The sequence below is a fragment of the Alligator sinensis genome, unplaced genomic scaffold, assembly GCF_000455745.1.
Source record: "Alligator sinensis unplaced genomic scaffold, ASM45574v1 scaffold1588_1, whole genome shotgun sequence".
Lineage (NCBI taxonomy): Eukaryota > Metazoa > Chordata > Crocodylia > Alligatoridae > Alligator > Alligator sinensis.
In genome coordinates this window covers 92,271-119,258 of record NW_005843091.1, presented here as the reverse complement: position 1 = coordinate 119,258, position 26,988 = coordinate 92,271, and the positions used below count along the sequence as shown (strand labels likewise).

Below are 26,988 nucleotides of genomic sequence, written 5' to 3'. Positions count from 1 at the left end.
ATGCAATAGTGCCAGCACTGCTGATTGGCCAGGCAGGATCCATGCAGCCGTGTTGGTGCTGCTGACTGGCTTGGGCAGGGGACAGAGTTTCCTTATACTCTGTGCCTGGGAGGGCCTCCAGCCCCAGCCAGAGCTGAGTTGTGACTGACAGTAAGGGGGAAGAAGGTGCTGGACAGGGGTAGGGAGCAGAATCTGCAGAGGGCAAGAGGAGTGGGGCAGGCAGCTGCCATGAACCGGAGTCAGAGTTGCAGCAGCTGCCTGCCCTCCCCACCTGCAGCTTTGTATGCAAATATAAGATATGGGGCTTTCTCCCCCATTTTACACTTATGTTATTTAATTAAATATTTCCAAAATACATTTCACTCAGAAATAAAAGCAGCTGCAGGTCAGGTATTTCAGCAATAGATAATCTGCACGGTCTGCATAGCTGACGGCAAGTTTCTTCTGCTCAAAAGCAATGGTTGGCAACCTTTCAAAGCTGTAGGCCAGACTGAACCAGTTTGGGTCAGAGGCAGGTGGACAGGTGCCAGGACCCAGCCACTGCCACTGCTTTTACCCAGGGTGGCACAGAAAAGTGACTGCTGCCAAATCCCTCCACTGCTGAATGTTGCATGTCTGTGGTCCAGAGCAAAAGGCTCCCTGGATCGGATCTGGCCCAAGTGCCACAGGTTACTGACCCCTACTTAAAAACACTCACAGTGGGTGTGTCTACATGAGAGACACACAAAGTGTGATGCCACAGGTATGTTGCCATAGCAACGTGTTCCCTTGCTATAGTGTGTCGCTATGTTGATGCAGCAGCTAAAAATAACCACGTGCCACCAGCGTGATGCAATAATGGATGTTATTGCACCATACGGGCACATGCAGATGTGCCCACTATGTAGACAATCTCATACACTTTTTTGCTAATATATATAATCTCTCAATGAATGACGGGTAGTTTATTCATGCTTTATATAAAATAATATTACTATAAAATAGTAGTAACAAAAAAGTAGACTTACAGATCCAGATATAGCCCCTGATGCAAAACACATCATAAATGTTGGTTCATGCATGTCATATCTCTTGCACAGCCCCTCCTTGAGGTGTTCATAGTTGTACCAGTACATTGCTGGAGGTATAAAAAGACCAATAAAACTCCAAAACCATAAATTTGCAACAAGCAACAAACTGGTATACTGAGCACAGTCTCCAGGTGTGCTCCTTTTCCAGAGAAGAAAATAGCTTCCCCACTTAAATGCTGATTGGGGGCAGGGAGAGAAGAGAAGAGTGTGTTGTATAGGAGAAAATACAGTATTCAGGTAGCCAGTACTCTAGTTTAATCACTGCTCTGTTCCACTGTAGCAATTCTTTTGTTATTAAACACTACAGCAGTGTGTACAATTGACATGGAACAAGATTTTTTTAAAAGTTACTTTGTTTTACATTTCTTCACATGAACTAGACAGTTTATAAAATACATTTTATTGCATTTTCAGTTATTTTACACTTTATATAAACCTTATTAACTGTTTTACAAAGTTAAATGTGGACTTCCATGAGAGAGAGAGTTACGTGCCATCCCCCAAAAACTATCTTAAATCTTTATCCTGATGCTGGCACACAGGCACTGGGAATGCTTCAGCAAGGGGCTACAATAAGACAACTTGAGGAACAATTAAATTAAAGGGCTACCGTTTATATTAGGGTTGGGCAATTATTTTGGATGGAGGGCAGCTTAAGGAGGTTTGGTTAGCTTGAGGGCTGCATAGGTAGCCCTGCCCCTTGATAGTTGCCCCACCCCCTGGTCGCCATCTTGGGACTAGACATACCACCCCTAACCCCTGACCTTTGCCACTGGAAATCCCTCCCCTTTTCCTCCTGGAAATACTCCTTTTGGGGGTGCCATTTTGGAACCAGAAAAATAATCAAATCATACACTAAAAATCAAACACCTATGACATATTTTAATTTTATTACAAAAAATAGTTTTGTCATGATTTGTGTTTGCGTAGTGTATGTAGAGGTGATTGCATAACTCAAAAGCGGGGGGTTATAAGGAGGTTGGGGGGTCACAGGGTATGTTGGGGGGTATATATATGTGGGGGGCTGTGGGGGCAGGGTGGAGGGGTGTGGGGACCACCCTCTGCATTCCCCCCATGGTGCAGCAGCAGGAGGGGGCACTTGGGGTGTTCATGCCCAGTGCTGGTGCCTGGTGGGGTGCAGCTCTGGCCAGCACTGCACATCACAGTGAGGCACATCCCCTGCTGGGCAGTCTCTATCACCAGTGCTCCCTGCCATGCATGCACAGCCCCCAACACTCGTGCAGCGAGGGAGGGAAGCCCCGCATGCTGGAGCTGGCTGTCTTCCCTGTTCCCTGGATCTGTGTAGCCAGGGGTGGCAAAGGGAGCTGGCTCCAGTGCACAGGGCTTCCCTCCCGTGCCGCAAGAGCACAGGGGCTGCCTAGCAGGGGCTGCACCCCTCATCACAATGTACAGTGCTGGCTGGAGCTGCATGCTGCACGAGCACCCAAAACAGGCATGAGCGCCCCCACCTGGTGCTGCTACTGCTGCTGCCACCACCTGCGGGGCCGTATTTTGTCTGCCCCCAGTTTATATTGTGTTCCACAGTCAGAACTGCAGCACTTGTCTCTGCATTGTAACCACAACTAAGTGCACTGGTTGAGACAGTACTGAATTACAGAGGAAACTGTTGAAATAGGCTGGTAGATGTAGGTACCATGAACTATAAGGACTGCATGTACACCCTGACAGATCAATTATGCCTCATTTCAGTTTTGCCTTTAGAAAGCGATAAACAAAGGCAAAGATTTAAGATTTAATCTTGAATATTTCTGCAGTGTGGCAGCTCTCACTCTTAGCTAACTCAAGAGGAGCTAACTTGAGTGGAAGGAAATGTGGAATGCTAATGTGTGGGCTATAGATGGCAAAGTTGAAGTTGCACTGGAGTAGTGGCAAGTACTTAGCTTTCTGTTTCTTAGTTTTTAGAGAGTTGAAATTTGCCATCGTCCACATTTTGGAAGGCAAGAGATAAGGTTAGGCAACCTTAACCCTATGTTAATAAAGTTTCAAAAACATTCATCAGGTTTATTTATTTATTTATTTATTTTAAAGATAAATAGACTTTTTTCTCTCCATATATGTCAGCCTAATTTTCCCCCTGGCTGCCTCTGGCTCTTTGTCAATAATCATCCTTGATACAGAAGTCATTAGTTGTCCATTTAGTACAGCACAGCATACTGTTTCCTCCCCAGTTCTCTTCTCTGCATGGAGCTGGGCATGGACAAGACTTGCAGACTGAGGAGCAGATGCTCCAGCAGTGCAGTAATTGACATGTAGTTATGGGGATATATAACAAAGGTGGAACAGAAGCGAGTGTCAGAACAAAAATGGGGAAAACAGAGCAGAAACAGCCTCCTTTTCTCCTCACATTCCCTTGTACTGTTTGGCCTCCCCTTTCCAATACGAGCAGCAACATCAAAAAGAAGGGTCATCCCTTCCCTAGTGCCTGAGGGAGTATGGGAAATAACGGAAACTGGAGTTTCCTTTCTCAGATCAGGAAGTAGTGGAGGAATTCCAGACTCCCTTGAGTCACTTAGCCTGGCTAAGAGCTTTTTTGGGGGCAGGAGGTATATGTAGTAGGATGGGGATGGGAGAACATAAATTACTCCCTTTGACTTCCTCCTGAAGTATGTCACTGGAAGGGAATGTACTTAATTTCTCCTCCATCTTCTCATTTGATTCTTTTAGTGCTTCTAGGTGCTTCAGTACTTTTCCTCAAAAAGAAAAGGTCCTTTTGAAGACCCTTACTCATCATGGCATCATACAGACTACACCTTTGGAAACCCAATTCTCTGACAGTTCTCTAGTCATTGAACATATCATTCAGGTGGTCCCTTACACCCCTGTTTGCTGTAACCCCTTCCATGCCCATTGCTCTAACCACCCTTGCAAATCACAAGTAAAGGATTTTGACTCTGGTGTGGATTCTACAGGGCAGTGTTCATTTCCATGAACCAGAGGTCAGCATGGTTTCTAGCATGGGTCAGAGGCAGGCTGGCATTAGGACCTGACCACTCCTGCTTCTCCCTGCTGTTCAGCTGCATTGCAGTGTGGCAAAGGATACTCTCCACTGGAACTTATGCTGTCTGGCATGGCCAGAGCTCCCCCTCCACCAAAGCCCCAGGTAACCAACAGCAGCATGGTGCAGGGAGTATTCCCCTTTGCCAGGGCCTGAGGTGTCTAACAGTGGTGCAAAGCAGAAAGACCCCCATGCTGCCAAATGCTGTTGAAGGCATGGCTCTACAAATCAGATACAAAGGCTCCAGGGGCCATAGGTTGCTAATCCCTACCACAAACCTCTGACTTAGTGCACTGCTCAATGTTTCACTCACAAAAACATTCTGAAGAAGCAGACTTACATAGATGTCTTACTCCATGTAAACAAAAGTACAAGTGCTTTGCAGCGCAATAACGTAACTTTTGAAATGTATCTGAATTATTCTTCAGTTCTTTTCAAGAGCTGATCTCATAGGTAGTCCATGCTATAATGAGTAGATGTCAGGGTCCTAGATTCCCCTAGCTTTGCATCAGAAAAACTGTGAAGATCTGAAAATCTTAGAAGCAATTCATTATAAGGCAGGGGTGGGCAATTATTTGGGCTGGAAGGCGATTTATTGCGTTTTGGTGAGCTGTAGAGGGCTGGGGAGGGAGAGGGTGCAGCCAGGGAGATGCCAATTGATCCTACCCAGCCTGCCAGCCACCACTGGGAACCTTAGGAGGGAGTGCTGCGCCCCATGCTGCTATGCTCTGCTCCGCTGTAGCCAGGTCGGGCCACGCAGCGTGCAGACTCCTCCACCTCTCCTGCATCCATCCCCCCCCACTCAGCTTGCTGTTAGCACTGCATAGTCCTGGTACCGCAGCTGCCAGCAGCTGGACCTGCACAGGATGGGGTGCAATGCAGTGAACTGAGTAGCCGTCCCACCCACCTCCCCACCCACTGCAATAAGCCACTGCACCATACCAGGAAAGTGATAACACTCATGTAATTTTCTAAATATTATTTTTATGGGAGTTTTCTCTCAGAAATGTGTTGTTTACATAATCCCAAATTTGGACCACCAACCACAATCTACACCCCAAAAAATGTAATACATTTCAAGAAAATCCAAGTCTGTGTGGATTTTATAGCACCGGGAACAGTCATCTTTTGAATAATGAGCAAAGCACAATTTTATCTATAACATAGCACATTATGAAATTCTGAGAAAAAATTCTAAGGGGACTGACAAGCAAATTATTCCCCATAACAAACTCTGAAGAGAAATAAACCCTACCTGAGAAAGGAACATCTCTAAGAACAGTAGGACCCCAGCCTCTCCACAAAGAAAGCCAGCCATCTTTGGCTATTGTGTTACTGATGCACACATGTAATTGCCTGTAAGATAACTGGCGAGCCTGAAGTTTAGTTCTAACCAACTCCAGGGGACTTATTACAGTTACTGAACCCACTGAAAAGGAGAAAAAGATGAGACGTTATCAATATTTAAAGCGAAAATTCTGTTCACAGTGCAGTTTCCCAAGAATGTGCTCTCCTTCCGTTTTCATATTTTCAGCTTTGTCATAGATATCTCTCCCAAAGTTGCTGCTTAAGTTATATTAACTGTACAACCTCCCATGAAGGTGAGAACAATCTGATCATACATATGACCCCAGATTGGCGACTCCAAGGTATCATTTAAATTTATACTTCAACAAAGATAAAAATGGGCTAAAATGTCAGCAGGTTTTTGTTAATAACCTGATTTTAAAATGTCAATTCCTGCATTAATCCTAAATTCTACTTAAAAAAAAGTTTTGCTTCTTGTGTATTAAAAATTAAAATGTAGCTCTCATTTTTAAAGTCCCTTTTTCTCTTTGTAAGTTACTTTTAAGTGGCTCATCCATTCTTTTTCTTTAGAAATATCAAGTCAGGCATTCTTTGTTTCTAGGAGGAGTCAGATCTCAGCTGGGTCTATTATGAACTCTCTTACCATTTAACTTAAGAAGCAGGGAGAAATGACCCTAAACAATCACACCCTTCCTACTAGCATCCTGGCAGATGAAGATATTTACCTTACTGACTTCAACTAATAGGAGTGATAAAACCTAAGGTATTGTCCCCATTAAAAAGAACTGCAAGCAGAAGTACACTAGCCAGCAGTATGAAAAGATCACATCCTGCAGGCCATATAGATCTCCCAATGAAATCCCCCATGTGAATACACATCTACTGGCAAGAGAATGTTTCTGCCTGTTGAGCTGATGTCCTTTTAGGGGAGCTAGTGTAGCCAGCAAGCGAAAACTACCTTCTGCTGGCAAGCTTGCATCCATACCAGGGGATTCAGCCAGTGGATCTTTCCTGCTGTAGTTGCAATTGCAAAACCACCATGGCAGCAGAGTGAGTCCAGACCCAGTGCCAGCTAGAAGGGAGGCCTGTGGTACCCCATGCTCTGGGCTCAGCTCCTGCACTGCACTAGGCAGCCTCCTTCGCTACCACTCTGCCCCCCCCCCTTGCAGCATCTCCTAGATGCCCCTCCCCTTCCATCACAGGTACCAGCCCCTTGGTGTCACTGGCCCAGCCACGCAGCTCCCCACTGCCTGCCCCCTTCGCCTGCCCCCTTCTGCTGCTGGAGGGGCTTCCCCCTGCCCCTGTACCCTGCTGCAGCCCTAGCACCTGGACACCATCCCCCAGTGCCGGCAGGCACACACTCCCCCTCGCACATCCATCCCTTCCACACCCCTCCCCAACCGTCCCCAAGCCCTGGCCCTCCAACCCCCATTCCCCACAGACTTTCCTGCATCCAGCTGCTGAGGCTGCTCCCACCACCCCTCCAGGCCTCATGCCAGCCACATGCGTGCACGCTCAGATGCACATGGTGCTCGCTGCCTCCAATTGTCCTTCCCTTGCTCCCACCAGCAGAGCAAAGCAAAATCCTGGACACTTGTTTAGATTTAAAAAAAAACACCCAGTTGGAGGACACAAAAAAAGGATATGTCTGGGGCCAGATGTATGGTAACCCTACATTACCTTTAAACTAGTATGTGACAAAAAATATTTATTATTAGAACCACTGGAGACAAGGATTATTTTTTCTCTTGAAGAACCTTTAAGACAAGATATAAGTTACAAGAAGTTCCATGTCTAGGATTTCATAATACGCCTTTCAGTAACGCTGCTAAGGGCCTGCCAATACATTCAAATTGAAGCTGGATAGAAATCAGCTATAAAGTTGTTATACATTTTCAAGCACCAACTTTGTAACTGGTTGATGCTCTTTATAGCTGGATGTATATTTTTATGCCATGATAATTATTTTGCATGTGTGGCTAGCCTAAATTTATTGCGCAACTAACCAGTTACAGTAGTTGTGTAATACATGTAATGTGGCAGGGGCCTAAGAGAGACATAGCTAAAAAGCCTGCCTGAAGTGTTTCCACAGAATGTTACCCGAGTTCTAGTAAATAAATTAAATATAAAAGTTCTTCTCAAGAAAAAGTAGAATCTAGCTCCCATTTAAATTAGAACTAAGTTAAATAAGCATGTAATGTTGGGTTTTGTGTACAGTGCCTGCTATGACCAGGTATACTTAATTTTATCTTTAAACCACACCAAATGGGGCTTGCAATGTAAAATATCAGGAAAATAAATAGTAAAAAAAAATACTGTAATGTATAGATAATTTAACTCACATCTGCTTAAGGAGCCAGCCAGAATTGGAATGAAGTCACCTTTTCCTAATGTAGCTCCTAAAGCTTCACTTAGTTGATCATAGCAAGTAAAATAAATTACTGTGGTTGGAAGTGCCATCATTCTAAAATACAAATGAAAGAAATCTCAGTTACCACAAAGAAAAAAACTCCAAAATCATTGTGATTAGTAATTCAATCTGAATTTTTTGCTTAAATAAAAAGATTAAAATTTAAATTATGTGTAAATGAGAAAAATCATCATAAGCTTGTAGCTCTCAAATTCCTGTTAAACCTCCATTAACGAACTGTGTGGTAAAGATTCAAATTCCTTCTGGAATTTTACCTTAATTCATGCAATTGTTTTCATAATCTGACAGACTACCCTGCTAAATGGTCTCACTTTTGAAGCACGCTTTCTATGATTCAGCTTTAATACTGATGCTTTTCTTTAACTTTGGCTATTATTTCTTTTTATGTAGAACAGCCAATTAAATTAAACTCCACCTGTTTTCTGTTGATTCCTTGTGAATACTTCAACCATAAGCCAGACACATGGAGCTTTGGAAACAGTCACAAATGAAAAATTGGTTATTTCTGGGCAATTTTTCTTTTTTCATGAACAAAAGGTTCAGTAAAAAATGTGGGCTTGTCACCCTGAAACAATTCACAAATTTAACCCAATTTCATTAAATAGTTCTTGCTGGAAAAATAAATAGTGGAGATGCTATACTTTTTTTCAAATAGCTTATTAGCTAAGACATTCATCCTTGATAAAGGAAACCCAGTCCAATTCCAATCTCTACCTGAAATATCACAATTTCCAGGCAAATATTTTTACCATCAGACTGTTGAGTATGCTGGGGTGCATGCTCTCAGTTCCTCTTGCTGATGTTATTCCGCTTTCTATAACATATGTATATATTATTTGCTGGTGCAGGAAGTAGAGGTTCAAGTGTTCCTCCCTGTATGCTGCAATGTCACTCCCTTTCTTCCTCACTCTCTGGGTCAATGAGTATTTAAGTGTCTCATAAAAAGCTGAACAACATCAGTAGGAGAAATAAAGAATAATGCATCCCAACATATTTGATACAGTGACTAAGGCACTCTCCTCCAAGGTGGCTCATGTGCATTTAAGTCCACTTGAACTGAAAAAGTAATTAAATCTGTATCTCTCCCATCCTTGGCAAGTATCTAACTACTTGACTATTGGATAAAAGGGGAACTAATTATTCATCCTCCTGTTTTGATAGTCCATCCTTTTGTTCCCTTTGAGGATTTTTTAAGTGCCCAATGAAATTTTGTGTAAGGCTGAAAACAAAATGATTTTTTTTCAGTGCAACCCCCCTCCTCCTAAAAAAATTATTTTGGCTGAACTGGAACCATTATTTTTATTTTTTCATGCAAGCTAAAGAACTAGTGCAGGGGGACTGGACCTGAAAATCTACAAGGTCCCTTCCAGCCCCTAACAATCTATGAATCTATGAACTGTTGTAATGAAACAGCTGAAATAGAAAGAACAATGTATGAAGCATGAATGGTTCAGACAGATTTAGAATCCTATGGAAATAGATACTAAACCTAAATTTGTATTTACTTTGCTACTTGTCTACCTGGGTCACATCTGGTTGGACAGGCACCTGACTGAAATGATTTAGTTAGGGATGATTTTGCCTTGAGCAGGGGACTAGACTAGATGACCTCATGTGGTCCCTTCCTGCTACACTATTCCATGATCCTATGATCTGTTAATCTTACTACTTTAAGAAAAAAATGGGGTAAGTACAAATAAACTTTTATATTCTTTAGCACAGTAAAGTTCATGCAAACTATCGGTATATTCCATTATCAATACACGTATCACTAAAATAATTTAGTCTAATATGATATCGAATAACTTTGAAATAACTGCACATAAATGACCCTAGCCTGCCAATCCACTTCCCAAAAACAGCATTGGATGAAGCTGACAAATCAGGTTTAATAAACTTCATGGAAAACCAGGCAGTTATAGTGTAGACCTCTCTTTAAGAAGTGTCTTTCTCCAATCAAGAAACCAGTTCTATTCTTAGGCCACAGACAAAAGAATCTGCACATTGATATTACATAAAAACAGTTTGCACAGTAGTGTAAAATCATGATAGGAGCTAAGAAGTTGTTAGAAGTCAGGCAGAAGGTAAGGCAAGGTAGCACCTTAAAAACTAACTGGCTCAGAGAGCGATGAGCTAACAGACAGAAACTTAGCACCTGGTTACATTAACTGAATATGCTTACACAACGTGGTGATTATGCCACCTCACTGCTAGGTGGTAGAGAGACAGGTATCTCCCAGTACCTCTTGTGGCCTGCTTTCTTGGTGCCTTGTAGCATAGAAACAGCTATTCCTTTTGGGAAACCAGGCCTGAAGTGCCTGAAGTCTCAGGTGTAAATTTTCACTGGTTAAAGCCACAGAATTACTGTCATTTCACATCCTCTGCAAGTACAGCATAGACCCTTTGTGTTTTGAGCTCCTTTCTACATTGCTATCATATGGCAATATACACGGCATTGCAGCACTGAGTCTGTAGTCACCTCATTACCCTTGACAGCATGAATACCCAAGTTGCTGAGGTGACTTACCAGAGTTATGGAATTCATAGATTCATAGATGTTAGGGTCGGTAGGGACCTCAATAGATCATTGAGTCCGACCCCCTGCATAGGCAGGAAAGAGCGTTGGGTCTAGATGACCCCAGCTAGATGCCTATCTAACCTCCTCTTGAAGACCCCCAGGGTAGGGGAGAGCACCACCTCCCTTGGGAGCCCATTCCAGACCTTGGCCACTCTAACTGTGAAGAAGTTCTTCCTAATGTCTAGGAATGACTGACTGATCTCAGTATATAATGGAACCACATGACATGCTCGTGGCAAAAGCCAGAAAGCTGCTAAAAGACTGTGAAAACTCAAACAGTCACAAACCCAAGCAGGACAGCCTGCTTTGGACACTGTACACTGTGTACCCTGGTTCTGGGTATGGGAAAAAGTGCTGACTCAGAAAGCACTACTGCAGATATGGGACAATCAGCAGTGGTGGGAGACCATCAGGATGATGAATGCCACATTCTTTTAGATTTACACAGAGTTAACCCCAAAGCTGAGGAAGCAGTATACCAACCTAAGAGTTCCTCTGAGTGTAGAGATATGGATGGCAATAGCCCTTTGGAAACCTGAGACCTCGTGACTCCCACCTGCCCATGGCAAAATGGACATATTTACTACTGGATCTGCCATTTGTGAGGTTTGTGCAACCAAAGAAACACTTTCTCCATATTTCCAGTCCTCAGGAGCTCACCTATAAATTAACGCATATGGAGCTCCCCAATTGCACTGATGTGATTTATTGCATTTATAATCTAAGCTTTTGTCCTCTCCACTGTAGCTTGCAGTACATCATCAGAAATGACTGTCTTGGCTGCATTGGAGGATGCTGTACATCACCGTGGGAGATTCATGGATGTCACAGCCAGATGGTCATTAAAGGTACCTCATGCCAGGGTTTTCCATAGCTGTACACTTGACTTCCTGTGATGAAGCAGGGACTGTTTGCCAATGTTTATGCTGGAAGCAACATCAATGGAGTGATCCTGCCCATTGATTCTAAGTGACCCAGTTTTCCCACTCTTCCCATGGCTTATAAAGTTGTGCATAGGGCATTTGAAACCTACAAAGGAATTATTCAATTACCAGCCTGGCATCTGCAGAGTGATTGTGGAACATGTCTCTGGGCAGCTCAAGCCCAAGTGGAGGGTGCTCAGCCTTCAGCTGGACCCATCCAGCCATCACCTTCCCAAGATGATGCTAGCTTGCACATCCTGTAAAACATTTGCAAAACAAGGGGCAAATCACTGGATGAAGAGTGGGCAGTAGAGGCCAAGCAACTTTCTCAGCGGTATTAGCAACCACAGCCAGTATTCCATGAAACCACCATCGGCAAAAATCTCATGCAGGATGCCCTGATCATCAGGGATCCAGATTTTCCATTTCCCACAGAAAAATGGAGAAAAATGTGGATTTCTTGTTTTAATGGAAAAACATGTGGATTGTCCACTTTTGCAAAGAGCTCTCTGCAGGCTGGCAGAGTTCCAGCCTGCAAGGACTAGGGGGAGCAGGTGCATGTTTATGCACATGGCTGCCAGGCAGCCTGGAGAGCAGCTCTTGCAGGTAAGTCTGGGGGAGGGAAGGGGGAAATTGGGGTCCCCATAGGGAGGGAGGGAGTGAGCTGGGCAGGGCTAGGACTGGGACTGGGTCTGCTGCCCAGCCAGGCGATGTGTGGGGTTTGAGGCCTGGGGCTGGAACATGTGGCCACAGGTCCTGGGCAGGGAGCAGGATGGGGCCTCAAGCAGCTAGTCCAGGAGGCAGGGGGAGTGAGGCTGGCTCCCTACTGCTGTTTACAGTCCCAGGGGACACAGGGGGCACATGCTCCCCACATCTGTGCATGGGGCAGGGGCAAGCTGCCTACTGTAGGCTCGAACTCCCTGCCCTCCCACAGCGGGTGGGACCCAGCACAGTAGGGCAGACCAGGGCCAGGTGGAGAAGCTCCTTGCCACTGTGAGCGCCATGCCACCCTGGCAATGCACCCCCTGCCCACCCCACAGCAAAAGGAGTTGTGCCCCTTGCTGCTGTGAAGCGGCCAGGGGCCACGTCGCCAAGCAGGTGCAGGGCTCACAGTGGTAAGGAGTTTCCCTGACCAACCCCACTCTGCCCTGCCATGCCAGGTCCCACCCACTGGGCTGCTGAGGCCCTGAGGGAGCGCAGCAGGGCAGGGAGCCCAAGCCCACAGTGGGCAGCCCACCCCTGCCCCATGCACAGATCTGGGGGCACGGGTTCCCCCTGACACCCCTGCAACAGCAGGGAGCCACGCCCCCCACTGCCCGAGCCCACAGCAGGCAGCCCGCACCCACTCCCCCCATGGGCTCCGTTCTGCTTATGCCACCCATGGGAAAGGGAAAACCAGGCTCCACACTTTGCTATGCTGTAGCAGCTGCCACCTCTGGCAAGCAGCAGCTGCAGCTCAGGTGCTGCTGTGGGAGGCAGGGGGCTGCATACCTAGGTTCCTGGCCTGATAGCCCTGGCAGCTGGGGGCCCCCTCCAGCATGGGCATTACTATCAGGGCCAGGGGGCTGTGGCTTGGGAGTGAGAGGCCTAGGCCTATGTTCTGTGAGCTAAGGGGGCATGGGGAGCATTACTTTTCCATGATAAAAAACTAGAGGTGCACCAATACATCGGTCCATATCATATTAGCACTGATAAAAGGAAAATTGACATTACTGGCTACATCAGCCAAAAAAAGCCAATTGCTGATAATGTCGCTGATAAATGCTGCATACATATGCAAAATCGCACCATGCATGTGGCCAGGAGTGCGGCCCAGCAACATGGAGAGCAGCATCTGGCTGGTCAGTCTGTTGGGGGAAGGGGAGGGTTGGAGTGTGGGGAAAGGCAAATGGAGGCCCCCGCAGTGAGGGAGTGAATGGGACTAGGGCAGGTGCTGCCCAGCCAGGGTTGGGTAGGGCACGGGACAAAGCCGGCTGCTCGTCTGGGGGAGGACCGCTCCTGCCACTGAGTGCACCCCTGGGGGAGGTATGGGGGCCACATCCTCCCACCCCACTGGATCTGTGTGCAGCGCTAGGATGCACTGCGTGCTCAGAGCAGGGGCTGCTCCAGCCTCTTCCTGGAGGCTGCCACTGGGAGGAGGGTCTATGGGAGAGGCTATAGCCACTCCAAAATTCACCATAGTTCTGCTCTCAGTGCCACCGCCTCCTGCCCTGGCCCACCTGACCTGAGCACAGCTGCCTGGAAGAGGCTGGCGCAACCACTGGCCTCAAATATGCAGTCCGCCCTCGCCCCACGCACAGATCCGAGTTGGCACATGCCCCCCATCCCTCACTCGGGGGTGCAGACAGCAGTGGGAGATGGCCCCTCTCCCCACCCCCAAGACGAGCAGCCAGCTATGTCCTGCGCCCCACCCTGCCCCAGCTGGGCAGTGCCTACCTCTGCCCCAGCCCCACTCGATCCCTCACCACAGGGGCCTCAATCTGTGCCCCCCATGCTCGTTCCCCACTACAGACTTACCAGCCAGATGCTGCTCTCCATGCTGCTGGGCTACATATTGGCAATTGGATCAGTATCTGCCAATATGGCTGGTCAATAATTGGTCATCAGTATTGGCCCCAATTTTTTTTTTAATTGGCACACCCCTAAAAAAAACCCCAAAATCAGATACCAAAACGTATAAGTATTTAAAATGTATTTTCTTATAATGATTGAGGCACTGGTAGGCTTCCAAATTGCTTTAAAATTGTAAATATATCAATAAAACATTGTGTTCAGTTGATACCTATATATAGTGGCGTTTCATTTTAATAATGGATTTTGTTGGCTTTTATCAGAGAATTTGTGATTTTTATCAGAGAATTTGCAATTTTTTTATCAGGGAAAATCAGGATCTCCCCTGATCATTTAAGAAGTGATGGGAGAACTGAACAAGAAGCAGGTTCACATTTTGCTGTTTGTACATGGAGCCAATTCTATAAAAATCATGGAATGAACAAAGCTATTTTTATTTAGCAGACAAACAAATTAAATAGTGCCAAATGATCAAAGTGCCCTGTTAAAGAAAAAGGACTTTATGGGAGAATCTACACCGAGTGAACAGAGCAGGAGGCAATGAGGAAAAAACTTGTATTATACTGACCGTTAACTCCTATGGGTGAATTCAAAGCCTCACTAGTCACTACGCTGCTCTGTACCCTGCAGACTGGAGTCCCACAGCACCAGGCCCAAGTGAGAGCCACAGGGATAGAAAGAGCTCAGCTGTCATAAAAAGCTGTTCTTTCTCTTCAGAAAAAGAAGCAGAAGCTCAGCATACTGCTGATTCCCCTAGCATGTGGTATTATCAAGCAAAGTAAATTGGACAGCTCCAATGCACCATGGAAGCTGTTAGATGGAGGCCAGGGATGAATGCTGGGTATAGGAGAGAAGGCCACACAAGGGCTGTCTTCTTCCACTCAGTCTGGTGGAACAAGACACTAAGCACTGACCACTGTCTCTCTCTCTTTCCCAAACCCTAGGTTATTGTTCAGATGCTCCAGTGTCATCTTCACCCTGCTTGCCACAGAGCTCCTCCTTCCCTGTTTCACTGCAGACCACCTAGCCAGTGATGCCTTCTCTCATCAGGGTGCCACAGTAGTCCTGGCAGAATTCCATCCAGGAGGGTGAAATGTCCATGGATCTCACCCTCCAAAAACACCAGCTCCCTATCCATTTCTATATCATCACCTTTCTTCTCCAGTACATTTGCTATTGATGGCAGTGACTTCGGGGTCCCCAGAACTGCAACTACTGAACTTGGAAAGTGAAAAATATAATGAATGCATGGTGATTTTGTTCCAGCCTCAGCTGGAGACAATCCCTTAAACTACCTGTAATTTCTGGGATTCCATTGATAAACTCTTCCTAGTCTTGAGAGACCTCTGCAACAGTCCAGTGTCCCCTGCTGCTCCATTGTGCCAGTGGGCAACCAAGGTTGAGGAAATGCTGGGATGAGGCTACTGAGTCTTCTAGTGTCTGGTTCTCATAGCACCAGAGAAGCTAATGTCAGAGGTGAGTTCAGAGAGCTACCACAAGGGAGGCTACAAAGCAGTGTAGGATTCTATTTGGCTAACCAATCACCCAGATAAAAAAGAAGATAGAGATGAATCTGTATCAATATGGATTTAGACCTGTTTCATACCAGGGTAAATTTGTCACTAACTGGTTGGAGTTATACCTATTTTGAGATATGTCATCTATCTGTAGCTTTTTCAGCTAGTATAAAGCTAATTGTTTAAATGTCTTCTTGGTGTACACCTTTAGTGAGTGTGACATGAGTGTTGAAGCATAAACTTTCTGACTTTCTTGGCTCAGACATAGGCCCCTTAATTAACTTACGCACCAATGACTTTGAAGCCTTGTCCTTTGAAACAGCTAAGTGCTAGAGTACAAACAACAAGCTTAATTTAAACAGCGCTTTACTTTTGTTTACATATACATATTTAGCAGTGTGTGGTCATTGAAGGCAAACATAAGAGGTTCCACTGGGTGCCATGAGTTGTGGCAGGAGACTTGCAGTGTTATGTCCTGTACTTCATGAAACACAAAGCTCACTTTAAGGATAATTGCTGGGTTTGTCCACTTGGTTGAGATTAAAAATGCAGTAATGGTGTTCTGTAGAGGTCTGAATTACTATCCTTGTCAGGCTGCCATAATGCTATGAAGAAAGACAGTTGCTAGACAAGGAGTTAAGATATTGCCCTTAAAGGTTGGAAAGGGGCTATATGGAGAAATCTCACTGTCTGGCTGAAAATATATCATCTCTGGAGGTTTCAGGTAAACTTAATATTAATGTACAGATGATAAAGAATATTAATGACATGGGAAATTTGCTTGAAATTAAACTTTAGAAAGCAACACACTCTTTGGTCAAAATAATGAATTCTCTCTTTACTGTTTATGATACATGACAGAAGAAGTGAAATTTCAACTCACAGTGTTGGAGGAAGTCCACTCCACAGTGATTTAATGCCCTCCATTCGAACAATTTTCACAAAAGCATCCTAAAATAATAAGCAAACAAAGAGCATATAGTTAGCGCTATACTGCTTTCATTCAGATAATTTTCTTAGTGGACATGTGACAGAATTAAAATTTACTTCAAAAGAAATTTGAAAAAAAATAGTATTCTAAAAATGGCCTTTCACACTAAAGCCCCAATTGTGTAAATAGTTATGCTCTTAATTAATTTTAAGCCTGAGTAGTTCTACTGAAGTAAATGGGTTTACTCAAATACTTAATGTTAAGCATGTGCCTAAGTGTTTGCATGACTGTGGTGTTAGTTTAAATCATTAGTACCCATGAAAGAAGAATAGCAGACAGTACTGGTACAACACACACAAAGCATTGCAAGTTCCTCCAGATGACCCCACCACACACTTTTGCTATCATCTGACAGAGCCACCTCTCTGTGTGAGAAGGTAATTCATTCTCCAAGCTTCTTTGGAGATTAGCCTCCGTGATAACCTGGCGAATCCGCCTATAGACATCTTTATGAATTCTGGCTGATTTTATTAAACTGCTACATGGTAGAAAACTTCTGCATGTGTGGAATCTCCCTCCATTATCAGAATGGATCATATATCTCCTAGATTGGGGTAATGAAATGTCACTGAATTTTAACACTCAACTGTGCAAATGACAGCATCCAAGGATAAAGACTTGGCCAAATCCAAGAGCCAGTTTTGTCTAACTGTTCAACCACAGCTGGATTTTAAGGGTTGGAATTTGCCTAGAAATAGAATCTACATCAGTAACGACTCTAAAAACCACAAATTCAGAGAGATCATGATATGGGACTAAAAAGGAGGACTCAAAGGGAGAAGAAAGATAAAGCATGTTGGGGCAGCCATCTCTATCAGCCAAGGTCAAAAGAGAGGGTGGCTGGAGAGAAGGGTGGGCAGACACCATGATTCTGAGGTAACTGATCTACAGAAATAGAGTCCTGGAACCTAAAAAAGACACTGATCCAATTACTAGTGAACACTCTAAAACTGTGAAGGTGGAGAATGACGTACAGGAGTGTTATTGTTTTGGATTAATATAGGGATTTATGTTAACTACAGCAAAAAGTGATTGATTTTGCAAGGTTTGTGTAGTTGAGAGTTTTGGGGGAGGAGAGGGGGGAAATCAGCACTAGCTCTTGGGACCCAAGGCAGTGAAACCACAACACTGTGCACCTGTGATATGGTAACAGATAGCCTGTGCCTAGGAATTATGCAAGAGAGGCCATGGAGTTAATTGCTGGTGTATACTCAGGCAGGAATTTTAAAGCATCTAAACACAGTACTGTGGTGCATATCAAATGGGGAATATTACAGTCTCTAAGAGTAAGGGTGACTATTACTGCTGGTTTTATATTTTGGTGATGCAGACATCACTTCTCAGAAAATGCTGATCACTAAGTACTTTCACTAGTCAACAAACAGCCATCAGAACATAGTACTGTCTGTATTATATTTGAACATGGATCCTGCATTTCCTTATATTACTAAATATAAACAATCAGTTCCTCCAGGGGAAAATGTGACATGGCTCCATTTACCAATATATACCATTTGAGGATCTTGCCAGAAGTCTGTTCTCCTAAATAACATGCTTTTATTTGTGCTAAAATCACATTTAGATAATCAACATTTTATAGGACCCAATATGTGCTGAACACATCATAAGCAAACTCCATTTAATTTAATTTGCTATTTTTTAGCACTTTTTACCATTGCTTACAGAGAAGGAATGTTGTTCTATGCAGGCTAGCTTAGCAACACAGTGAAACATGAAGAACTTGTCAAGTGTACATTGACTGGATAAGACAAGCTTCTTCAGGAGTCATTATTAGCTTTGTAACCAGCATAAAAGCAGGATGTGCAAAAAAAACTATTTTCAGCATTCATTCATACAATCAATCGATCAAACCTGGCCTTTTATGACCAGTTAACTAAATCCCTGGATGATGGTGTTGCCGTGGGTGTAGGCTTCCTGTACTTTAAGGAGGCCTTTGACACTGTGTCTCACCCCATTCTCATTAATAAATTGAGCAACTGTGGCATTGATGCCTACAGTTGGATGGATCAAAACTTGGCTGATGGGGTGCACCCAAAGAGTGGTGGTGGATGGGTCGTACTTGACCTGGCAGGATGTGAATAGTGGGGTCCCCCAGGGCTTGGTCCTGGGGCCTACACCGTTCAACATCTTCATCAGGTGACTTGGACAAGGAGGTGGAAAACACGTTGTCCAAGTTTGCCGATGACACCAAGATATGGGGAGAGGTAGGCACGCTGGAAAGGAGAGAGAGGCTGCAATTAGATTTAGACAGACTACAAAAGTGGGCAGATGAGAATAGGATGGGGTTCAATGTAGAAAAATGCAGGGTGCTGCACCTGGGGAGAAGGAATCCACAACATACATACAAGCTGGGGAGCTCCCCCCTGGTGAGCACAGACGCGGAAAGGGATCTTGGAGTCATTATTGACTCCAAGATGAACATGAGCCACCAATGCCAGATCGCAACCAGCAAAGCCAACTGCACCTTGTTGTGCATCCGAAGATGCATCCTCAAGCCGGTCCAGAGAGGTGATACTCCCCCTCTATGTGACATTGGTCAGGCCACAATTGGAGTACTGTGTCCGGTTCTGGGCACCACACTTTAAGAAGGATGTGGCCTGCCTTGAGAGGGTCCAGAGGAGGGCCACCCGCTTGGTTGGAGGGCAACAGGTCAGGCCCTATGAGGAGAGGCTGAGGGACCTGAACCTGTTCAGCCTCAGCAAGCGGAGGCTGAGGGGGGATTTGGTGGCTGCCTACAAACTCGTTAGGGGAGATAAGCAGCAAATAGGAAGGACCCTATTCCCCTCAGCAGCACCTGGGGTGACAAGGAAGAATGGCCAGAAGCTGCTGGAGAATAGGTTCAGGTTAGAGATTAGGAGGCACTATTTCACTGTTAGGGTGGCTAGGACCTGGAACCAACTGCCTAGGGAAGTGGTCCTCGCTCCTACCTTGGGTAAATTCAAAAAGAGGTTGGATGAACACCTGTCTAGGGTCGTGTGATCCCAGCATGTGCTCCTGCCAGTGGCGGAGGGGCAGACTAGATGATCTGTTCACGTCCCTTCTGACCCCAAACTACTATGACACTACAGTTGAAATTCCAGAGGCGGAGTTACGGGAAACAGCAAGTCCTGAAAGACCTCTCATTTTGGGTGAGATTCATAAAGGAACTCAGGTGCTTAAAATGGGTCTTAGGCACAATATACCCAAGTCCAAGAAAGCAATTCACAGTAATCTGCCTAATTCACCCAAGGAACCTAGTCTGCCTAACTCACACTTAGGCATTTAAGACTCTCTAAAGCAAGTACATTTTCAGAGGAAAACTAACAGGTTCCTAAAGTTCAGCTACTGTGAATAGCTGCTCCTATCCTGTTGGATTGAACATCTTAGTGCCTATCTCCCATCTAAGGCCTTTTGGGTTTCTTAAATTATGCACAAGTCCTCTGACAGGCCTGATCTAGCAGGTATACTCAGGGTATACCTAAAAATGATTGACAGCATTGAGTTTGGTGCCTACAATCATTTTCACTGGAAAAGAGCAGTGGTGGAGTCCACTTTGTGCACACCATCTAAATTCTGGTTCCAGTCCCTGGTGTCAGCTGTTTAGCAATTTAATTCAATGACTTTAAAGCAAAACCTAGAACATCCTCTTTCGCCCCAAGACAAAAAACCCACAAAACTTCTCATTGAGATATAGTCATGCTCTCTCCTGCTTTTTCTCCCTCTGGCCCCATGATGGATATTCCTTTCCATGCAGTGGCCCAGCTTGAACAGGTGTGGAAGGTGCCCTCATTTCATATCTTAGTGGTTATGGCCCTTCCTTAGGAAACAGAAGATATGAAGAGGTCTGAAGCCAGGTCTCCCAGTTCCTGGATGAATTCTCTAATCTTGAAGGTATTTTGTAAGCAGTAACAACCACTCTCCCCACTATTTTTTCCTTATCCTCCTCTGCACACAGGCACCTGATCTGGCATTTTCAGGCTACAAATCCCCTACTCTCAGGCACCTAAGTAGAGAGTACAAGGAAGCACTTTGCTGCTTAAAACTAGGAGGCAGGTAGATTTCAGACATAGTGCCCTTTTCTATGATTCCTGTTAAATGTCTTAAACATGTTCTCTGTTACCATTCTGAGTACTACTAATCTCAATCCTGGGTAACCAAAGTCTCTCTACTTAAAAAACAGAGAATTTAAGCACCAGCTCAGGGTTTGGAATTCTGTCCCTAGAGGCAGAAATCTAAAATTTGGGCATAACGATACTGAGTCCCCATATCTAGGTCCCTTTGTGAATCTTGCCCTTTGAGCCTAGACTGGTGATTTTCAACCAGAGTGAAGCAAGATCCCCAGATGCCATGGAATTATTTTAAGAGTGCTGTGGGGTCCTGCACATATTACCACTGATAGGTCTGCAAATACCTTCATAGGATTCACAAGACGGACATAGAAATTTCAAAGAGGATTCCAAAGTATCAAAAAAAATGACACCTGCCCTGGACTGAGTTCTTTGCAAAAGAAGAATTGCTCTATTATTTTTCCATAGACAAAAAAGCTAAGAGGTATCATCCAACATAAAAAGAAGAAATGGAACAAATTACTCCAAGAACAACTCCCCCAGCCACAAAACAACCATCAGAGGACCAACACCTTCCAACATTCCAACCTCAGACCTAATGAAACTGAAAGCAACCCTCAAATACCATTAATCTCTCCACACACACGCTTACCACCAAAACTGAAAAATCTGTCCTTTCTACAGGCCTAAATTTCTCTCCAGAAAAATACCCTAATAAATACTTCAATGTGGAGAACTAGACAAATTCTTCCGAAGCCTCTGCCTCTGCCTCAAGGAATATTTCCATGACCAAAATTAATCCACTTAATCCATTAACCTTGACTGCTACACTGACTGCTCTGGGGAAAGGATAAACAATGAAATAATCAATAATATATGCCACCATAATAGCCTCTCTCTGCCAGAGAGAAAGGCCATAGAATCTCTAAGATCTAACCACCAAATAGTAATAAAACCAGCAGATAAAGGAGGAGCCATAGTCATCCTAAACCGTGAAGACTACATAAAGGAAGTCAACCAACAACTCTCTGACACCACCTACTACAAAGAACTACAAGAAGATCCTACTCCCGTTTTCACCTTGAAACTCAAAAATACCATCAAATCATTTCCATCAGAACTACAAGAAAAACTACAGGCCTTGATTCCCCCACTACCCAACCCAGAGACTTTTTACACGTTCCCTAAAATACACAAACAAGGGAACCCTGGCAAACTTATCATATCTAACCATGGGACCCTAATTGAGGAAATATCAGGTTTCGTCGAATCAATCCTAAAACTGCTTGTCACCCAAACAGCAAGTTTTGTCCAAGACACTACAGACTTTCTACGGAAACTTAAAAACATAGACCACCTTCCCAGCAACACCCTCCTAGCCACCATGGATGTTACCAGCTTATATACCAACATAGCACACCAGGATGGCATCCAAGTCTGCCTTACAGATTTACAAGAGCAAGATTACAACTCAGAGTACAGACCCAAAGATATTACTAACCTTATACACTTCATCCTCACATACAACAATTTCACTTTTAATAACCAACACTTTACTCCAGACCATGGGCACAGCTATGGGCACCAAAATGGCCCCACAACATGCCAACCCTTTTATAAGCCACGTGGAAGCAGAATTCCTCAAGGACTGCACCATCAAACCCTTGCTATACCTTAGATATATCAAAAAGATATATCAATGACATCTTCATCACTTGGACTGAAAACCTACAATCTCTGATTGAGTTCCATCGGAAATTCAACAATCACCATCCCTCCATCCAACTTGTCTAGAATACTCCACCACCAACATCTCCTTTTTAGACACGATGATCAGTATCCAGAATGATAAAACACAGACCACGTTATACAAGAAACCCACAGGCCAAATGCATATCTGCACAGGACCAGCAATCACCCTAAACACACCAAAAAAGCTGTGATATACAGCCAGGCCCTCAAATACCACCGAATTTGCACTGAAAAGAACACCCGGGATTGCCACCTCACCAATCTTAAAAAGGCTTTCACCCAGCAAGGACATTCCTCCAGAGAGATAGATCACACGTTTGAAAGAGCCACCTGGATACCACGTGAAGTATTGCTGCAGTACAGAAAAAAACCCCTCATGAATCGCACACCGCTGGTTATGACATATCATCCCTCCCTCAAACCCATATGGAAAATCCTCAAACAATTGCAACCCATACTAGAAAGAGACCCTGTTATTAAACAGATCTTCCCAGAACCACCCGTCCTAGCCTTCAAACCAGCACCGAAGCTCAGTAAACTCATCACCAGAAGCAAACTTCCTCAGGTCCAAAACACACCAAATGGATCCAGACCATGCCATGACAAGAAATGCAAAACCTGCCAACCCCCACAATTACTACACCCCACAACAGAGCCATCAGCATCCCTGCATCTTACAGCTGCACCTCCAGAAATGTAATACATCTCATCCAATGCACCAAATGCCCTGATGGACAATACGTAGGAGAAACCAGACAACAACTGTGCACCAAAATGAACGCACACTGGAAATCTATCAAAGACAAAAATACTCAATGACCTGTGGGGGCACATTTCTCACAAGAAAACCACTCTCCTTCCAATCTCTCAGTTCTAATCCTCAAAGGAAATTTACAAAACACTTCCCAGAGATGAGCTTATGAACTTCATTTCATCAACCTCCTGGATACAAAAAATATAGACATTGGATTTATGACACATTATAACCTGCCTAACATCTGACTCCCCAGATACCTCTCCACTATTTAACTGCTACATTCATCCCCCTTTTCTCTCTCCAAGCACCCCCCCAGCCTGTCTCTCACCCACTGACTCCTCAATTTACATCTTCACTGACTGCCTGTCTTGCATGCACACCAGCCCAGCCTTTGGTTTCTTTACTATTCATTCCATCCAAGAAGAGCAAACACCAACTGCAGAGACTTCCTCAAACTGACAAAGGGTTTTTAAACCCAAAAACTTGTAAAACATTTTTTACAACTATTTAAGTTGGTCTAATAAAAGATATCAGATTCACCAAAGAACCTTGTCTCCCTCAAAGCTAAGAGGTGGCATTTTCTGAGTAGTGGCTTGAGTCTAAAAAGGTTGAGAACCACTTGTCTGGATTTTAAGGCTTTCTCAGTCCCGCGGGCTGATTCACAAGATTACAAGATCCAGCACTGTAACAAACTCCATGTGGATTGGGGCAGTATACAAATCAGATAGACAAAATATATTAAGGAGATACTTGATGTATTTAAATATTTGACACATTTTATTACAAATATTACATTACTATGTGTGTTTAACATACATTTACCCATATTAAAAATGCTTTAGAAACATCTTAAAAGTTGATATGCTGCCAATTACCGCATTTACTCACTTATTACATGCACCTTTTCCTCAAAAAATCACCCCTCAGAAATCAGTGTGCATGTGTTAAGCAGAGAGACTGATTTTTCTATTCTTCCATGTTTCTATTCCAGTGAAGAAGCAGGGAGACATTGCATCAAGAAGGCTGCTGTGTCTCTCCCTTTGCCCTTTGAGGGGAAGTGGGCAGAGTTTACCCTTCAAGATCAGAGCTACAGTGTTAACCTTCTTACAGCTGTTGTAGTCAGCATTTATCCATGACTGGCAAGATCTTTTTTCCCCTTCATTCTGCCTTCCCAAAACAGGTCCATGTCTTATTTTGGAGGAGGGGGCATGATTTGTGAGAAAATACATAGATTTTTGAAAAAGAGTTCCTCTATCAGATATTATTTTAAAGACTTTCATTATAAGCATAATTTCCTTACCAACATCCCTTTGAAATGGCCAGGTTTCTTATACCATGCTTTGGTGTTCCCATTCTCACAGACACATACATGATCCATAAGGCCACTGGAGTAGATAAAGCATTTTCCTAACAAAATGGTGCACATAAGGAAAAAAATTAATGTTTGCATTACTCCTGCTCAACAAACATGTTGGTCTGACAAACTGTGACAGAGTAGCTTGGAAAGCTAGTAAAAGCTTCAGGTACTGAGAAAAGAAAGGAAGGATAGTAAAAAATACATCTGCCTAAGATATGCCTACAGTATATCATATGGGCTCTGCTGCTGATTAGGACTTAAGAGAGTCCTAGGTTTTATAAGTAGTTTCTTGTAGGAATACTTAGAGTAGTTTTAGCAATATCTATTTTTTCTTACTCTATAGTACATTATTAAGTACTTTGTACTGTAATGTCTCGTGTACACAGTTGAAATAAAGGAACAGACAGAAGAGTGACTGAAAAATGGCACCTTAGATTTGCTTTTCTGGATGTTCAGTTATATCTGCATACTTCAGTGGCTAAAATAAGGTTTTGCTTCATTTAGATCCTGTTGACACTGAAGAAACTACACAGCTACAGGAGAGTGAACTGAGGTCTTTTCTGGCTCCGCATCAGAAGAATTATTAACCACCCTATATACCCAAATCCAAGATTACTTTGAATTTAAGACAACCCCCACAATACTTTGATTCTAAACATGGAAAATGTATAATTTTTAAATATTTTTCCATATCTAGAATCAAATGATGGAAGGTGTCTTACAATCACCCCCACTGCAGTGGGGCAGGCAATGGGGGGCAGGGGAGTTAAATGGCCTGACCCCTGCCTCTCATCCCCCCCACCACCCTGCCCCAACTATTTTCTCACCTGTCCCTTCAGTTCCTGCCCTAGCCACCACCTCTCTCCTACCTGCTGCCTGCCCCCACAGCACTTACCCTGTGGCTCCAGTTCATGAAACATATGGTTGCTCTGGCCCCAGCCTGCCCCCTCCACCCACTTGTACTCAAATCCAAGATGGGGCTCCCCTCCCATATGTTAAAGGAGGGGGAAAAACCTAGTCTTGAATTTGAGTAAATAATTCCAACAGGCTGCAAACATGTAACAGAGGACAGAAGCTGGTCCTCAGCATGATTACTGAAGAGGAACTGCAAACAAGAAAGAAGACACAGGTAACTTTTTGGTCCCAGGCTGGATTTGCAAGATTGAAAGTTAGAAAATCATCTTTTCACTTGAAATAATTTAGGAAATTCAATTTAAAGTTACAGTGACAGTAAACCAAGGACCAATCATTTTATAGCTATTTTACTGAGCAGAAACACACATAATTATATAGGGGAGAAAATTAAAATGGAAATAATTTATATAGATATAGCAATATGATTTATTCTTTAAAAACACCATTTACCTTTGGTTAATGGATTACTTTGGACTTGTAGCCGAATTTTTACAACATCCAAAGGTGTCACTAAAATAAAGGAAAAAATAATTTAAATGAGAAATGTTAGATTCTTAATTATAATCTTGTTCTGAAAAGGTAAACCAGTACTTTAAGACCTCATCTGCCTCAGGAATATTGCATACACTGCAAAAGGAAAAATGCATAAATTTTGATACCCATATTAGATGTGCTTGTCACTAAAAGCAAAATGATGGTATGCTCTTATGTTCTCAACTGTTTTCAGTTAACAAATTAAATTAAGTTAAATCAATACTAGCTATTCCTAGTGTTCACACACAAGCATTTCACCAGTTAAACTAAATCAGTTTCAATTTCTTGTTGCAGTTGCACTGATAAAATGTCAATGTGTACCCAAGTCTTAAAATGACCTGGTATTTTTGCTGCAAATTTTTCTTTTGGCTGTGTGCAGTCATTCGGTCGTTTGTTTTCTCTTCCCCCACAACTGGGTTTCTCTCTCCAGCATTTCTCTTCCCCCCAGAGCTGCCTTTCTCTCTCCAGCATTCTCTGCTATCTGGAGGCAGTTGGAACTCTGCATGTGATACCATTGTTTGACATAGCCAAGCATTCAGGATTAGAAGCAGGGCCCTGGAGAGCCCAAAATGTAAGCTAATGAGCTGGGTATCCAGGAGAGCAATCATCAGGTAAACATTCCCCCTACCCCCCCTTCCAGTCTCACACCTATTGTCTCCCATGGCCTCTGATCCTCCCTGTCACGCATTTGTATTTTCACAGACCTGCATTTTGCATATTGGCTTCTTTTCCATCCAGGAGAACGCAAAATAACAGCAGACTCTCCCTATGCCAGAAGAAGGGTGTTTGTGCCCGAAAGCATGCAAAGAACAATTCTTCCAGCTATTTAGTTGATCTAATAACAGATAGCACATTTTCCCAAAGAACCTTGTCTGGAGAGCAATGAAGCAGTCAAAGTCAGGGGAGCTGAGCTGCTAAACCTGCAGGTTGGTCCCTTCCTGGCACACATAGGAATAGATTCTGAGTTGAGTTGCCTGGAAAAACACTGCAGGAGACAAATCTACTATATGTGCAGGGATGCTGCAGAATATGGTGCCATTGTACCACATGCAAAGGAAACCTTGATTATAGGTAAGGCAATTATTTCAACACTGCAGCAAAACAATAGGTGCTCAATCCTGTCAGCCAACACTGGACTCTCCTGGTGCCACATTGAAAATCAAAAGCAATCCCACCCATTTCTCTGGGGAAATTCTCATAA

The 26,988-nt window shown here is 43.9% G+C and overlaps 1 protein-coding gene across 1 annotated transcript in view; it reads right to left on the bottom strand.

Annotated features, from left to right (window-relative positions):
- The window catches only part of SLC25A40 (solute carrier family 25 member 40), a 36,907-nt gene that overhangs the window by 8,115 nt on the left and 1,804 nt on the right, over positions 1–26,988 (bottom strand). The window contains exons 2-7 of the mRNA XM_014526576.2: positions 25,704–25,763; positions 24,282–24,388; positions 16,298–16,365; positions 7,737–7,858; positions 5,342–5,515; positions 1,008–1,117 (exon numbers count right to left, since the gene is read on the bottom strand). Coding sequence (XP_014382062.1) covers positions 1,008–1,117; positions 5,342–5,515; positions 7,737–7,858; positions 16,298–16,365; positions 24,282–24,388; positions 25,704–25,763 — 641 coding nt within the window. The remainder of the gene's footprint in view (positions 1–1,007; positions 1,118–5,341; positions 5,516–7,736; positions 7,859–16,297; positions 16,366–24,281; positions 24,389–25,703; positions 25,764–26,988) is intronic.